Here is an 18,231-nt window from a genome sequence, read left to right on the forward strand (position 1 = left end):
AGGGAGGGAGGGAGGGAGGGAGGAAGGAAGGAAGGGAGGGAGGGAGGGAGGGAGGAAGGAAATGGGATAGAGGGAAATAAAGTTAGTAATCATAACTATGAATATGAATGAGATGAACTCACCCATAAAATAATGGCGGATAGAATGGATTAGAAACCAGAATCCAACAATATATTATTCAAAAGAAACATACTCGAAACAGAAACATACACATACACTGTTAAAATAAGGGGATGAAGCAGAATTTTAAAAGGCTGGTGTAGCAATCATGATCTCAAAGCAAAAGCAAAAATAGACCTAATTAAAAGAGATTATTAGGGAAACTCCATTTTGCTAAAAGGTACCATAGAAAGTGAAGTAATTTCAAAAGTTTTTACAAGTTTCTTTGCTAAAGAGAAATCTCTCAAATATGTAGAGAAATGAATCATTCTTAAAAAATAAGAGTCATCCTCTAATTGTTATCAAGAGATATGAACAGGCAGTTTTCAGAAGAAGAAATCAAAGCAATCTATCATCATATGAAAATTGCTCTAAATCACTAATGAAACTGAGATACAGAAATGATCAACCACCAGTTTCATGAACAAAATAATAAAAATATAAAAGTACATCATTTCCTATTTCAGTTGTATCATTAAACCATAGTTTTTCTAAGGGCTATTTTAAAAATTAGGCTATAGTTACCTGTGTAGTTTTATTAGTCTCTCTGGATTTTTTGATGCTTTCTCTTCTATAAACTGTGCTTTGTACCTTCATAGAATCAAAAAGGAGAAAAAAAAATATAGATATTAGGTCTTCACTCACTTTAGTGAAAATGCTTAAGAAAACTAATGAACTTTCCCCATAATTAGATATGAATGGTTCTCTGTCACTGTGTACTTCTCTGATGGGACTTGGTATATGTATGCCTTTTTTTGTGAATAGTTCAAAAATAGCAAATATATAACATGGAAAAGTAAAATTTCCGATTTAGAAGCATCTTGACCAAAACTAGGATCAATTTATATAGTGGGAAAACCAACAACTATGTTCTTAGAACCTGGCTTAACAGCTATTAGTAAATCATGAACAGTTTAAGGATTCTGTTTACTACTCACCAGAAAGATCAACTCAAAGGAAAAGAAAAATTAACAGTGAAAATATAACAATTAATAATTAGGTCTAAAACTGTTTTAACAAAATATGTTTGATTCATTCAACAATATGAAGAGGAACCAAAATGCATTCAAGTATTTACATTAGTAAGTGATGCCTGTTTAGGTTATATAACTACTCTAATCTAGGAATTCCCTCAATCAAGAGATGCCTCACAAATATCCCATTTCACTTCTGGACCCTATATGAATAAACTAATGGCATTAAGAAAATATGTACCTGGATATTTACATCAGTATACTATATTCTGGTGTTTGACGTCATCAAACAATAAGATTTATCAAGTTATAACTACCTTTAAAAATTCAGAATCACAAGCATCAAATATCTTGTTAACTTTTAATTATAATTAAGTATAAGTTTTCAGGTCTATTTTTTAAATATATTATCAATAACTGACATGTCATGCAATATTTAGCTAACAACTTAGAAATATCACATCACATTATTTTTAGAATCCTAACTAAGTTTTCAACATTTGCTAAGCTTTTGGGTATCAGTAAAAATGTTATAAATATTTTAAGTGAAGAAAATTTAAAACCTGCTAAGAAAAAGTTAAAATGGCTGCCCTAGTCATCCCTGTTTTTCTTAAAGTAAATTTAATTCTCAATCATCCAGGCTATGAAACAGCCCTGTTGATTTTAATATATGAGGGAAAAAAACAGTATAATCACAGGATTACAGATTTGGAGTTGAGAAAGAAACCAAATAATCTAACCAAACATACTCATATTATGGAAGATGAAACTGAGGCAGAGAGAAAGCATCAATTACATAGACAATTTCCCCACTTATCGATGACTCATCTTCCATAATATCTTCACTCTCCAAAAGCAGAAAATTCCATCACGGTTTGCCCATAGAAGCTAAAGTTCACAAAGGAGCCAATCCTTTTAAAGTTCTTATCCATTGATTAGACTTTGCTACATTTTCCCCTGAAAATTAAAGGCTTCAGAGGATTAAAATTTTTCCCTTCCCCTCCAGTTAAATGCTGCCAAAGGAGTTGCTGGATCACTCCCTACCCTCTCTGCTTTCCTTTGCACACCAAACCAATACTCCTGGATGCCACCAGAACTCCCATTCCCTAAAGCCCCATTCCTGTGCTTCTAAGGTTTCAGCCTTTTTCTGAGCTGGGCAAATATGAGTGGGAGAAGAATGACATATTTCTCCATATTTTTTTTAATGTTTACAAAGTGTTTACCTCATAAAACTCAACTGAAGTAACATAAGCACTATTATTCCCATTTTTCACATAAGGAAAAGTGAGACTTTAAGAACTAAGAACTTTATCCAGGGCCTGAGTGATTACATAGGAGAGAAAGGATAGAATCTAAAAATTACAGGAGTCATATGATCCCCCTAAGGACAGATGGCTACTCCTATCCAAATGAGCTTCTTATGCCCATCAGATCATTCATCTAATCCTTGAGACCTTTAATTTGTCCCCAACTGGTAAATTGGCTTACCCTTTCTTTACAGCTTTATCATCACAACCTGACTGCCAAGGTCAACTTCAAAGAAGCCAGGAGAGGTGCTTTATGTGTAGAAGGTGAAACTACCATTACCAAAAGTACTGCCAAGTTAGCTAAGGGATCCCCTTTTTCCTGGTAAACAGTCATTCACAAAAGTTATATGGTTGTAATCCAGAGTTCCTAGATAAAGGTGAAGCAAAGTCCCCATCCAGCTCCTGTGAAACAATAGATAGCTCCTTAACTGAAAGCCTCTAATGAAGCAGAAACATGATTTTTTTTCTCCAAAAGAGTACCTAGGGAGGAAGACATTCTGTCTGGTAGGCCAGGGACCACTGAGAGTTGGTGGCACTAGGGCAAATCAACACTAATACTGAGAATAGCTGGATGCAAGAGGGTACAACAGATGACTAACTCATTACAAAGAATTGTTCATTAGAAGAAAGAATGCTATCCACATCTGGAGAAAGAAATGTGGACCCAGAAATGCATTAAAAAAATATATTGTTGACCATACAGTGTGAGAGGGATGTAATTAGGATTTTGATGTTAAAGAATCGCTCGGCGGCAGCTGGGTAGCTCAGTGGATTGAGAGTCAGGCCTAGAGACAGGAGGTCCTAGGTTCAAATCCGGCCTCAGACACTTCCTAGCTATGTGACCCTGGGCAAGTCACTTGACCCCCATTGCCTACCCTTACCAATCTTCTACCTTGGAACCAATACACAGTATTGACTCCAAGATGGAAGGTAAGGGTTTAATAAAAAAAAAATTCGCTCTACTGCAAATATGAATAATATGGAAATAGGTTTTGAACAATGATATGTGTATAATCCAGTGGAACTGCTTGTCAGATTTGGGAGGGGCGGAGGAAAAAGCAGGGGAGGGGGGATTATGAATCATGTAACAATGGAAAAATATTCTAAATAAAAATTTAAAAAAAAAAGAATTGTTTATGTGCCAGAAGTGTCATATAGTCTTGATGTTCCTGATGTTAATCCTACACATCATCATTACTTTACTACAAAGACTTGGCAACATCTACCATATAGACTAGATCACCGAGATCTGAGCCAAAGCCAAGGATTTCTTGTCTTTAGACACTTAGATCAAGGTAGTTCTTTCTCCTAAAAATCAAAGAAGTGGAACCTAAGACTAAAAGTCAAACTACCTAACTCTTCTTGCATTTTCCTAATGGACTCGGGACACACTTATGTGGCTTCCTGTTCAACTAATGCCTACACTCAAGACTTGGTAGACATCCAAGGCAAGACAAATCACAGTTGCAGTTCCATAGCATGGTGACTAAGACCACATATAACTGAGCTAAATACTATATCTTTGTTAAATATCCTTTTTATGCTATGACTAATGCCCCATGAGCCCAACAGTGGGCCTAAACTACCAGGGGAATGTTTGAGTAAGCTCCAGCCCACCACAACTGTCCTCCTAGTCACCTTCATCTAAATGTGCTCCAGAGGACATCATCAGTCCAATTTGGCTAAAACTCAGAGTATATAGAGAAAAGTATTGAATTTTTCAAAGAAATGAATATCATGATTTGATATAATCAAATATACCTACTATATGAATGGAAAGAAGGAAGGAAGGAAGGAAGACTGTTCTCATGAAGCTTAAATTCTAACAGGAAAACAGCATATAAATATGCAGTTAAATTTTTAAAAATATATAAAGTAAATAGGTGGCATTTTTGGTTGAGAAAAAGGGGGATGAAGACACTAATAAATGGAAGGATCAGAAAAGAACTCATGTAAGAAATGGCATTTGAGCTGAATTTTGAAAGAGGCAAAACATTTTAAGAGGCAGAAGTAAGGAGGGTTTGAATTCCAGGCACAACTTTTCAAGAGCCTTCAGAAAGGTAGGATATGGAAAGCAATGTTAATTACAATTTATGTTACTTGTTTTTTCTCACTATATTTTTGGACAGGATGAAAGATGAATCTTGGAAAAAATTTAAAAGAACAGAATTTGAAAGAGGTATTCCCAAAAAAATCAAACAGTAGAATAAAAATATCCAGCTTATTTCACTGAACTTAACAATGAGCAAAGAAAAATTTAAGAATATTTAGGTTGGGATTAAAAAAAGAGTCTTACAAGGGCAGCTAGGGGATTCAGTGGATTGAGAGGCAGGCCTAGAGATGGGAGGTCCTGGGTGAGGCCTGTGGCCTCAGATACTTCCTACCTGTGTGACCCTGGGAAAGTCACTTAACCCCCACTGCCTATCTCTTACTGCTCTTCTGCCTAGGAACCAATACATAGTTTTGATTCTAAGATGGAAAGTAAGCAATTTTGTGCAATTTTTTTTTAAAAAAGAGCCTTACAACAAAGGTTGAAAAGTTTCTTTCTTATATAGATCTCACAAAAAGAGTTCTAAATAAGATTTTATTCATATAATAACTCTGGATAATTTAAGATTATTTTGAAATTTCCAAAAATTAGCACTTACTTGTTATGTTGGAAGATTTCTAATGCCAATTTTGCTTCGATATCCAAAGTTTCAAATGGAAGATCTCTATTAATTAAAATATGAGCATCCTTCGTGAAAGAACGCAGGTCTTCCTTCAAAATTAAAATATTAACACTCAGTAATATTTCATGACTCAAAATTTCAAAATCATTAAAATGTAATCTCTGTACACTCGTGTAACATATATGTCCTGTATCTATAAACAATTCCTGAGGATACTATGTTTATTCTCTATAGTAGAAACTGAAAATTACTTGGACTTGTTGATAAGAAAATTATTCTAAAATACTGAAAAATTGGAATTATAGATCATTTAAAAAGTAAATAAATGTAAGCAAGGATATCCATTATCATCACTACAATTCAGTATTGTACTAGTAGCAATGAGAAAAAGAAACTGAAGGAATTAGAGTAAGTAATGAGGAAACCAAACCATCACTCTTTACAGATAATATGATGATATACTTAGAGAATCCTAGAGAATCAACTAAAAACCTAGTTAAAATAATTAAAAACTCTAGCAGAGTTACAGGATATAAAATAAATCCATATAAATATCAATGTTTCTATGACTTTCCAACAAAGTCCAGCTGGAAGAGATTGAAAAAGAAATTATATTTAAAATAATGGGAGACAATATAAAATATTTGGGAGTCTACCTGCCAAGAAAAACCCAGGAACCTATATGAACACAATTACAAAACACTTCTCACATAAATAAAGTCAGATCTAAAACAAATGGAAAAATATTAATTGCTCACAAATAGGCTGAGCCAATATAATAAAAATGACAATTCTATATAAATTTACTTATTCAATGCCATACCAAACTACCAAAAAATGTTAAAGACTAAAAAAAAATAATAATGAAATTCATCTGGAAGAACAATATCAGAAATATTTTTGAAGAATGACTTGTTTATGTCCACCTCCAATGAAAGAACTGATAAATAGAAATAAATAAGCAAGACTGTGTTACATATACATATATCTTTTTGTCAAATGATGCCTTATCTAATGGGGGAAGGGAAGGGATGAGGAGTGAATATTAATGTAACAAACAGAAGAATACTTTAAAAAAAATACCGTGAACATAAGCAGATAAAACAACAAAAAGAATAATAACAGAAGGGATGATGGACTCCAGATGAAGTGTATCTACCCTGGCTTGGGAATACTCACTCCTATCTCTCTTACTTCACCTCTTCTTGAAGCTGACCCTTCGAACACTTTTAGGGCCTGCTTGCTTTCCCCTACTGTAGCTGAACTTTTTGAATGTGAATTCTAGATGACATAGCCAATGATATCTACCAGTCTACTCTCTCACTACCTAAAATAGATGACAATGTAAGTCTGTTCCAGATCACTATAAAATTCTATGATCTGTTTAAGACTGACTTTTCTCCCAACATATACTTGCTCTTCTTTCAGACGTGAACTTTCTGCGCAGCCACGACCAACTGCTAACCAAATCTTGTTTATAACATTAGCAACAAATCATGAAGACTGAAGAATGGCTTGGGGAAGAAGGTAACAACACTCACAGCCCAGGTTCTCTAATTCCAACTTCATTAAGGTTAGTACTGAAGATCACATAAGAAACAGAAAGAAGCAGACTCCTGAGCCAAGTGTACCTTTTGTTAAAAGGTCACTAAAAAAGTAAGACTACAGAATCATAAGACAAAATGAGGAGAGAGATTGATTTTTTAGTTCAATCAGGTCATTTTTGTGATACAGAAATTGATGCAGAAATGGAAAATGACTTGCCTGAAGGCCACACAGCTAGCTACTGAAGAGTGACAAATCCCTATATTTACACATATTTAAAATATTGATTTTAAATTTTAAACTTTTCAGAATGCATGATTGAGAATGGATACTATCAAATTTCCCAATATTAACTTGTAGAAAGTCATTCCAGGAGTCAGAATAGTCACACAAAAATATTCTTTCCAAAGCAAAAGGTACTTACAGGTGTTGGAATCCATTCATCAAGTCTTTTGTCCAAAATGACATCATAACAAAAGGCTCCAGCAATCACTGTATATCCAAACAAAATTAAAATAAATGTTAATTTTTATTTTAAAAACTGGTCACTCTAAAATGAAGGCCTATTTAAGTCTACAAAATATAATTACCAATCTCTCCCAAATCTAAAAATCAAAAGAACTGCCACAATCATCATTGTTATTTGTATGATTTCAACAGTATTCTTGAATCAAAAGGAAGCACTATATACCAAGTCACCTCTCACAAAGCTTAATATTTCCTTTGTTCCCTAATATTATCATACATTTATACACATCCCTAAAGTATTATTCCAAAGCCTCATCGTATTGTGGAGGTGATCTTGAATTCTGTCTTAATATCAATTCTAAGACAAAAAAAAAAACAGTAACAGCTAAACAATTGGAGTTATGTGATTTGTCCAAGGTCACATTGCTAGGAAGTATCTGAGACCACATTTGAACCCAGGTCCTTCTGACTTGAAGCCTAGCACTCTATGAACTGTGCTACCAAGCTGCCTCTGACCTGGAGTTTTCAAATGCATACAAGCACTATAACATTCTTTCAATGTGGAAAAGTTTTGCAAGTATAGATTTTGTCAAGTATAGTTATGCAAGTATAGATTGTCAGTATGTCATCTAAGGCCCTACCTAGCTAAACCAAAGAGGCTCATCCCCAAGTTAGCCACGGGGTAACTTTTTTCAGTTTTCGGTCAAACTTTAAAAGACTATCTACTATCTGCCTCAATAGGGAGAGTATCTACACAGGTGAAATAACAGATTAAAGTAATTCTGTACACATATTCAGAAAGTTACAATACAATACAGTTACAAAATGAACATCTGCTCTAAATAAATTGATATAAAAAGGAAAGGACTTATAAATGCATCACTTAATGAAACTTTTTTTAAAGTAAAATCATGTGCTGGAGTGGTAGGAGACCATAGAGAATATAACCTTGAGGTCAGAAAGGACTAGAATTTAAGTTCTATCTCTGACTCACGCTTACAGTATGACTACAGTTAAGCTCCTTCATTCTCACTATGCTAAGCAATTCTTGAAGAAAATAAGTTGCAATTAAACAGCTGCATTAGTGAAGGGACTTTTCTAATGTAGGCATTCCCCATACATATCAAATAGCAAATGCAAACAAAATAGAGTAGGGAAATGTTTGACTATCAACAAAATAATATTTATTAATAAGGGTTATGAGCCAGGATGTAGAAAAAAAATCTCATGTAGAACATATAGAACAGAGTACTACAAATAGTTTTCATATAGTTATAGTAAAATAGCTTAAGACGGTGACAGTCTTTTGAAATCTAATCTTAATTTTTAAAAATTCTTGGGAATAAACCTCTTCACCACCAAGTAACAGCCAAAGCAGCAGATAAAGGAAATGTGTTCTCCCACTGAGACTCTACAGAAAAAGTGATAGCACTGGCTTTCAGATATTCTTAAATTTCAGACACAGATATTTCTAGAATAGTACAAATACCCTCTCTGTATTTCCCTACACACCTTCTTAGGCTTTCATTTCCTTCTAATGCTCCCCATTTCTAGTTCCAATATAAACACTAAAAATGCTGTATTTTGCTCCCACTAAAACACGATAAGTTTATTGTTTTTGGTCAATGCAAGATTGTTTTGCTTAACTATACATGTTTGTAACAGCAGTTTTGTTTTTCTTGCTTTCTCAGTGGGAACTGACACAGGAGGGGGGAACGAAGAGCTGAAAATAAAATATAATTTTAAAAGTCTGTTGTTGTGTTTGCTTTGGCAGCACATATACTAAAAGTCTGCTGTTTTCAGTTTAAAGCCATTTTAAATAATATGAATTTTGGTCTCTTGAAATATTATCTTCCGTCTACTCTTTTATATTTAATTATTTACTTCTGAAGATTTTTTTAAAACCCTATATAGACAAATTAACTCATAGATTTATTAATTGCAGAAATGTATGCAGCATGTTAAGATTTGCCAATCCTTTTACCTACTTTATTTCACTTATTCCTCTAAACCACCTTGTGAGGCAAACTGGCAAACTTACATTATTCCATTTTAAAGGAAAGGAAACTGAGTGTCAGAGAAGTTAAGTAATGTAACTATGGTAACAAGCTATTATCAAAGGTGGGAGCCACCCAAAGCCCTCGGACTCCCCATCTAGCACTCTTTCCATTATTATATCATCTGTCATTTATGAAGCCTAAACATTCCACATCCCTGGAAATAAGCATCCAAATACTACATAATTATTCTCAGCTCTAATTTAGTTAATAGAATATTTACATTACCTGGAATTTCTGGGACTCTGACTAAAGTAACTGTGTATTCATCTTTGAATGCTTTCTCTATCACACACCCCATCATCATGGCACAAGAACGCCAATAAGCCTAGAATAAAGTAAATGTAAACACATTGCAATATAATAGTTCAATATCAAGTGAAGTCAACAAACCTTTGTGAACCATCTACTATGTGCCAGGTACCATGCTTAGCAGCAGTAGGGACACAAAGAAAAGCAAAAAATAACCTCTGCTCTCAAGGAGTTCATCATATAATGAGAGATACAATCTGCAACAACTATTTATATATGAGACATGGGTGGGCAGAGAGATGGTACTAGCATTGAAGGAGATTAGGAAAGACTTCCTGAAGAAAACAAGAGAAGCTAAGAGGGAGAAATGAAAAGGGAAAGAAATCCAGCAATGGGGACAACCAGTGTAAATTTACAGTAGAAAAATAGATAATCTTGTGCAAAGAATAGCAAGGAGGCCAAATGTGGCTGGAACACAGAAAACATAGAGAGTAATATGTAAAAAGACTAGAAAGGTTGGTTTCTATCTTCAGATAGAGAACTGATAGACTCAGAGTACAGATTGAAGCATATTTTATTTTATTTTTGGACCAGGCTAATGAGAGAATTTATCTTACTTGGCTGTATTTACTTGTAATGGGTTTTGTTTTCTTGCCTTCTCAATTAGGGGAAGGGAAAAGATGGGATGGAAAGAATTTGGAACTGAAAAGAAAACTGAATTAAAACAAAAACAAAAATGGTTTCCCAGTTTTCCCTTTTTGCATAGGAAAGATTTCATCTCTAATTTGCGTTCTCTCTTTTTCAGGGATTCTAAATGGTGATTGGTGGGAAGCAAAGTGTCATCTATTATTTCCAGTTCTTGGTCTTTGCCTTGAAATCTTTGAGAATAAGAGGATGGAACTGCAAAATTCCTTGTTTTCCCCAAGACTGGCTAACAAAAGGGATATAGAGTGTCTTATCTGTGATATCAAGTATTACGAGCCAGGATAAGCTCAGAAGGAAATTTGTCTATAAAGTCATTATTAAGAGAAAGGGAGATAGTCTTGGCTGGTTTTATTTAATGTTGAAAGCAAATCAAGGGAAAATTAACACTTTACATATCAAGTGAGGTTATTCCTAATTAGGACACAAAGGCCATATAGAAATGCTTATGGCCTTTCTTTCCTTGACAGATTCAGTAAGAAAGGAGGAAATAACTTACAATATGTAAAGATCTTAATAAAAACTTATTTATTACTCTAGCTTTATATAAAAGCAGAGGTGTACTAAAGTCAACTTAGGACTAATTCTCAAGAGCTGACTGTTAAATTTTCAGTGTGAACATTTATACCTTAGAAATCAGCAAATACCACAAACCAGGGTTTGATTTATTGTTTTGTTTATTTGTTTAAACTTAAGAAATTGTCATGAGTACATTTTTTTTCAGAGAGTCTGTTAAACCTTTTAGCAGAATATCACTGCATAAATATATATGCATGTAAGATTCTTTAAGTTACAAAACTCTCAAAATTAAAATTATATCTTTATACATATAATAAGGAAGGCAGCAAAGTGGCTCACTGCATTGAGAGCCAGGCCTAGAGACAAGAGGTCCTGAGTTCAAATCTGTCCTCAGATACTTCATAGCTATATAACACTGGGCAAGACACTTCTACCTCGCTGTCTAACCCTTACTGCTTTTTTGTCTTGGAATGAATACACAATGTTGATTCTAAGATGGAAGGGAAGGTTTTGTGGGGTTTTTTTAAAGGTATATAAAACAGCAAAGAACCAACATTAAAAACCAACATTAAGGGGGCAGCTGGGTAGCTCAGTGGAGTGAGAGTCAGGCCTAGAGACAGGAGGTCCTAGGTTCAAACCCGGCCTCAACCACTTCCCAGCTGTGTGACCCTGGGCAAGTCACTTGACCCCCATTGCCCACCCTTACCAATCTTCCACCTATGAGACAATACACCGAAGTACAAGGGTTTAAAAAAAAAAACCAACATTATGGGAATTAAAATTTTGTTGGCCCTGCCAAAAAATAGACTATCAACTATCTGGTTATCAGTCACTAATTCTGATTCTCAGAGAAGATTATCTTATTAATAAGTTGTTCTAAGCTGATGAGTGGGGAAAAAAAAGTTTTCCCCAAAAGACTATAAATTCTTAAAGGGTAAGAAATGCCTTCTTTTTTCATCCCTACTACAATACCTGGAATATAGAAGGTGCTTTCTGAATTAAAGTAAATTTTATAAATATGTAGCCTGGCTTATTTTAAGAAAAAATAAATATTACTATAATGATTGTATTTTAAACACAGATATAAGCAAATGTAAATTCATAACATAAAAATAATTTATAAGTAACAGGACATTTTTCTACTTACATAACTATACCAAAAGACCCCTACATTCCTTCAAATCTGAATGTAAACAATAATAAAGCTATTTTTCTTTTGGACAGTAGTATTCATTTTGAAAACAGGTTTCATCTTTGTCTGAATGTCCCGCCCTTTACTCAAACTCAACATATTTTCAAATGAGCTTATCGTGATTTCCCCTAAATCTGCTCCTACTTCTGACTTCACTATTCTGTCTGTGGCACAACTATTGACAAAGAGCTAGTGCCAGAGGAACACATATAAAGATCCTAAGCAACCACGGGAGTTGAATACCAAGAAGACTAATTTGGAGGCTACTGTGCTACTTTCTCTGTACACCTAGAATGCCCTTCCCTGCCAGCTAAATTCTCACCCAAATTAAACAGTACCTCTATAGGTAACAATATTCTTGAATCCTTTTACTTAGAACCTTGTTTTACAATTGCCATCTAATATATACTTATCTTATTGTCTTGTCTCTCAATTGGACAAATACACTCTTTGACTATCAAGGCTTATCTAAACTTCATCTTTGCCCCGGTACCTAACATAGTGCTCTGCACACAACAGGCATTAAAAATTTATTGAAAGGAATTGAAATGTCAGAATGGAGGCCCACGTAATTCGAAATTAAGGATTTCGAGAGATGAAGGCAGGGCATTACAGATATGGAGAATACAAATGTACTGAGAGGAAAGATGGAGCACTACATATGGTAAACAGGTCTGACCATGTAACTCCAGTGCTCACAAAACTTGAAGACCTGGCCAAAGACCACAGGTCATAAATAGGCAAACAAAAGGCAATCTATAATTATATTTTGAAGAATGTCTTTAATGTAATTCATTCTCCTACCCTTAACAGAAACTGTTAGGAATATTTTACTCAAACTAATGAAAAACCTAATAAAATAAAAGCCTACAGATCTCTGACCAAATTTTTGCATTACCAAAGTACCCTTATGGTGTCTGACTCAGAATATTATTGCAGTCATTTAACCAGTCTCATTGCTTCCCATTACTTCCCTTTTCTAAACTACCTTTCAACTAATCCTCCTAAGGCACAGGTCAGTTCAACACCACCACCAAATCATTAAGCATCTACTCTATGCAAGAGAGGTAGCCTGAAATGACAGGCAAAAATGGATAGCCTCTGAGAGAGGAAGACTTTGGTTCAAGTTTTAGCTCTAACACATCCTGTGTGACTCTAGGCAAATTACTTAACTTCTCAGTGTCCCAGACAACTAAGTCTGTAAATTTCAGATCAAGTAATGAACTACATAGGTATTTCCTATACCAATGAAATTAGAGATCTGGGAACAAAAAACTTGGAAGACACTAGATACTGAAGACACAAAGGTAAAAATCAAATAGTCACTGACCTCTAAGAGAACACCAATACGTAAATAAAAAGAACATGCAAAATGCTACAAAATGGAGTTAGAGGATTAAGGGAACAACCTTGTTTCTGAGATGAGCTGAATTCTGAGGGAAATTAAGGATTTCTAGAGATGAAGGTGAGAAGGCAGGGCATTACAGATATGGAGAAAACAAATGTACTGAGAGGAAAGATGGAGTACTACATATGATAAACAGGTCTGACCATATAACTCCAATGTTGACAAAACTTTAAATGATTTTCTACTGCCTACAAGATAGAATAAAATTTGCTTCTTAATCTAGTGTATAAATCAATAAACATTTACGAAGCTTCATGAAGGTCCTTCACAACTGGCTCCAATCCTTTTTTTCTGACTTACTCTACATTAACCCCTTCACAAATTTAAGTTCTGGACAAGTGGATAACTTTACCTCTTGTGTAATTAGAATTTGCTCCCCAGGACTCTCTTTCTTAGCATTCCATTTGCATATTTATGCTTACATACTAACATGCTAATATAGGGAAGATATGTTTTGTGTAGCTCCTCCCTGGATCTCTGCTCCTGGGAAGACAGTAATGAAGGTTGGGTGAGAGGCAGGAGAATTTTACCCACGAGTTTTTTACTCAGGCTTTCTAATTTTGTTCTTTTATTTCTTCTACAGCAAGTGATTATTAATAAACTTTATTAAATATAATACTTAGAGTTATTGGATATTAATTTAAATTTCACACTGTTCCCCCCAATTCAATCTCCCACCTCCAAGCATTAGTGTCATTCACTTTCCTTACCTAGAATGTACTCATTCTTCATCTTTGTTTTTCCAAATAATTTTTTAAAGGTTAAACTCAGGTGCCACCTCCATAAACTCTCCCCTAACTCCTTTACCTGAATATAATCTTTTCTTTAAATCATTAAATTTTCCTAGTATTGCTCCTCTGACCTTTTCATACATCATATCATATTGTCCAGATAAATATATAGATGCCATATCCCCACAGTCTAGAGAGCAGACTTCAAAATTCTTTATCTTTGAATTCAAAATGCCTTGCATATGGGAGCTGCTAAATAAATGTTTGCTAAATTGCTATTATTGGTCAATTTCATAAATAAATTAGGCTTGATGAAAAAGGAAACAATGAATTCGAAAATATTATTACCTTGTTCACTTCCTCAGGATCTTCATCTTTAAAAGTAAGAAACTTAATTTCACATGACTTGGTCAGAGGTTTATTCATGTCCCAGGGCTGCCCATCCACAAGAGCCAAAATGGATTTCTTGCAATACCATTCACTTAAATCTAAAGAGTTAAATTCAATTACCAATGGAAGTAAGCCCAAACAAAAAGTACAGAAAAAATTTTGTTTAAAATGTTATATCATTAGATATATTAGTGATCTTTTAAGAAGTTAGTCTACCCCAAAGTACAACAGTCCGTTACTAAAATCAATACACCTAAAGTATTTCTCTTCAGACACAAAATTTCAAATTGGTCATTGACAGTAATATCACACTTACTTTGTGTAGATTACATGACCCATAAAATAAAAATGGCACTGGGCCATGTCAGAAAATATCTGTTCCTCTCCCAAATGATTAAAATATTAATAATTTGACTGGTTAAATTCAGCAAGAAATCAATTTTTATCTTCTAGAAATTTTCCAAAGCTAGAAGAATACAAATCTTTGAAGATATTTGAGTATTTAATTTGGAATTACATTTCTTACATGAAAACTGTTTACAAAAGAAATCCGGCAACAAAACTTGGACAGATTAAATCCAACACCATTATTAGAAAAACAATTAAAAACAAAAGCATGCTGATACTAGTTGGTAATATTGTCATCATATATGAAGGACAGTGCTATTTTATAACTGATACTGCTTCAAATATAAAGGCAATTACAGAATATGAGAATATGTCCCAACATAAACTGATGCCTGGATTATTAAATATTAATCTTATTAGTAGTGCCCTGGATTTTCTAAACTGGAAAAGAATACAAACAAATAATAAGGTTGGTTAATCAGTATCCAAATTCTTATTTAAATTAAGCTCTATTTTGCTATTTTCAGGATAAAGAGATTTCATTACTACTACAGTACTGATAAATACACTATATATATATATATATATGTACACTAATATAATATAATGTACATAATATAAGTACACTACTGATAAATAGTTGGTATATTTCCACTTCTTGCTGCCGTCAAGATTATGAACTGTTGTGTCATAAGAGCTGATGAGTAGCTCAGTGGATTGAGAGTCAGGCCTAAAGATGGGAGGTCCTAAGTTGAAATCTGGCCTCAGACACTTCTAGCTGTGTGACCCTGGGCAAGTCACTTAACCCCCATTGCCTAGCCCTTACCACTCTTCTGTCTTGGTTCCAAGACGGAAGGTAAAGGTTTAAAAACAACAACAAAAAGAGAACTGGGGGGCAGCTGGGTAGCTCAGTGGATTGAGAGTCAGGCCTGGGGATGGGAGGTCCTAGGTTCAAATCTGGCCTGAGACACTTCCCAGCTGTGTGGCCCTGGGCAAGTCACTTGACCCCCATTGCCCACCCTTACCACTCTTCCACCAAGGAGCCAAAACAAAGAAGTTAAGGGTTAAATAAACAAACAAATAAATGAATGAATGAATTTAAAAAAAAAAAAAAGAACTGATGAAAGGGCCAGTTTCAGCAAAACACAGGAAGACTTATTAAGAACTGATGTTCTTATAAGAGTGAAGAGTGCAGAAAAGGAACAATTTATACTATAATAACAATGTATAAACAACTTCAAAAGCCTTAAGAATTCTGAAAAACACAATGATCAATCCTGATTGTAGAGGGATGAGGCATGCTTGCATTTTTTGGGCATAGCAAATTCAAGAATGTTTTCTGTACTATAAGTATATGTAACAAGAATTTTGTTTTGTTTTTCTTTTTTTTTAAATGGGGAAGGCAGAGGGAAAGAAAACTGTTTATTAAACAATTGTACATTGAAAAAAAATTAATTAAAATATTATATGTGGGCTACCAGGACAGGATGTCATATACATGTTCACCATAACAGGTGTTTTTGCTTAACTTTTTCTTTTTCAGTAAAATGTTCAATTTCAGAGAGAAAAATGAAAAGCTCAATTAAATTTTTCCTTACAGACCAATGAAGGAACTGGTTTTGTTTTTAAAACATAAATATGATCAGAAAAAGAGTAGAGTTTCTTCCCTTAGTGGGATAGAAGTAGTGAAGGCAAACAACCACCTTGCGTGTGCTATCTGACTTCAGAAGGCTACAAATGCAGCTATGTACTCCAACAAAAATATTCCTATTCTTATAAAAAGTTGGAATAATATCTCACCATTACTATGCTGACTAAACACATTGCTTCATGAGAGTTAAGAAGGCAACTTAAAAGATTATATAAGCTTGGGAGGAAGATGTATGGTATAATTCCTATAAAACAGAGCAACTGGATTTAGTGATTGGAAAGGATTTACTTACGCATGGCACAATTATAAGGAGTGGAAAGATTTTTATTCATCAAAAATGTAACACCAGGGTCGGTTTTTCCAACATGCTTAACTTCAATCTTCTCAGTTCGAGGATTGAGTGACAACTGCCTCTTTTTCTCTCTATTAAAGAGCTCATTTCGCATCTTGGTCACCTCAAAAGTTGATAGTTGAAAAGAAGGAGCTGTGGCTATAAACTCTGTAAAAAAATTTTTAAATAAAAATAAAAAGTTAGGAGAGTTCATCGAAATCACTGCAGAATAAGATGGGGAACTAAAGGCCCTTTAAAATCCATTCCAAAACGGAAAAGTCGCCACAACATATTTCAAATAGATGCTATAAAATAGCTAAAATGAAGGGCTGAATTTACAAAGCACTTTCTTCATAAGACAGTGATAGAAAGAGGATTAATTTTACTTTCCGGAAGAGGAAACAAAGCGAAGAGTTTGGGTGACTAGTGCAAGGTCACATGCCGGTTTCTGAAGCAAATCCTTTCACAAGTCAAATTTAAAGCATTTGGCAAACATTTACCCGAGTTCTAAATCTGACTGCTCATTGCATGCATGCCTCCTGATCTCCTGCCCTGGAACGTGCACAAATAACCGCCTCGTAACCCTGCTATGGACAGCGCTCCTGAAACAGGGGAGCCCCTAAAGGCTCTTCCACAACCAGTTCCTGAGGCCTCCCCGGGCCCAGACATCCCTCCCCCTTTTTCCATCTCTTCCAATTTCTCCCTTCAAAAGCAACTCAAGACACTCACTCGCACCACTCCATGGTAAACGTAAACGACCCACAGAACCGCCTGCCATCACCACTAAGAAATAAATGGGTTGTGTGCACTTCCGTTTTCCCTCCCCGGAAACATTCGCTTCTCACTTAGGTTCCGCGGCTTTCTACTCTCTGACTTGGTGTCTCTCTGCCCACAGAGGGCGAGCGCCCCCTTCTAATGTCTCAGATCCGCCCAGAATTCTGGTGTAAATCTCCCAAGGAAAGTGATTGCCTCCACTAAGCGCAACTAAAGCTGACCTAGGATGCTCAGACCCACCATCCAAGTGAGAGATTTTAATTTTTCGGTAATGGCATTTACACCTTGGAAATTGATTTTTTTTTTTTGGTTTTGATTGTCTCTAAAGTGAAGGAGAAAATGCCGGTGAGGCAGACTAAACTTGAAAGTGTGTACCATATACGTGTTAAGCCGGTGGTTAAACATTTCAACAATCCACAGTGCCTGAATGTCTTTCCAGATTCCTTTGGGAGAAGGTATTTTCTAGGAATCTCCCCGAGTGGCCCTACTGTAGTTATGAAAAAATGTCTGGAAGCCTTACTCGAGGAGGTTCATTCCACCATTTAATTCAGGTAAAGACGGATTTTATAATGCATTTTGGGAAAAGCTATGCATTTGAAGTAAGAAGACCTGAATTCCATCTAAGTGGTTTACTATCTGTGACTGGTGCAATCATTAAATAAATATAATCTTCAATTTCTTCATCAACGAAATGAGGGGAGGTTGCATGACAATAGTTGACCTATAAGGTCTCATATGGGAATTTTTTCCC

At 34.9% G+C, this 18,231-nt stretch overlaps 1 protein-coding gene across 1 annotated transcript in view; it reads right to left on the bottom strand.

Moving 5' to 3' along the window:
• The window catches only part of MRPL39 (mitochondrial ribosomal protein L39), a 27,900-nt gene extending 10,396 nt beyond the window's left edge, over positions 1–17,504 (bottom strand). Inside the window, exons 1-7 of the mRNA XM_044666895.1 lie at positions 17,436–17,504; positions 16,668–16,874; positions 14,335–14,474; positions 9,411–9,510; positions 7,082–7,149; positions 5,089–5,201; positions 685–750 (exon numbers count right to left, since the gene is read on the bottom strand). Coding sequence (XP_044522830.1) covers positions 685–750; positions 5,089–5,201; positions 7,082–7,149; positions 9,411–9,510; positions 14,335–14,474; positions 16,668–16,874; positions 17,436–17,484 — 743 coding nt within the window. The 5' untranslated portion in view covers positions 17,485–17,504. The remainder of the gene's footprint in view (positions 1–684; positions 751–5,088; positions 5,202–7,081; positions 7,150–9,410; positions 9,511–14,334; positions 14,475–16,667; positions 16,875–17,435) is intronic.
• Between the last annotated feature and the right edge of the window lie 727 nt (positions 17,505–18,231).

The sequence above is a fragment of the Gracilinanus agilis genome, chromosome 3, assembly GCF_016433145.1.
Source record: "Gracilinanus agilis isolate LMUSP501 chromosome 3, AgileGrace, whole genome shotgun sequence".
NCBI lineage: Eukaryota > Metazoa > Chordata > Mammalia > Didelphimorphia > Didelphidae > Gracilinanus > Gracilinanus agilis.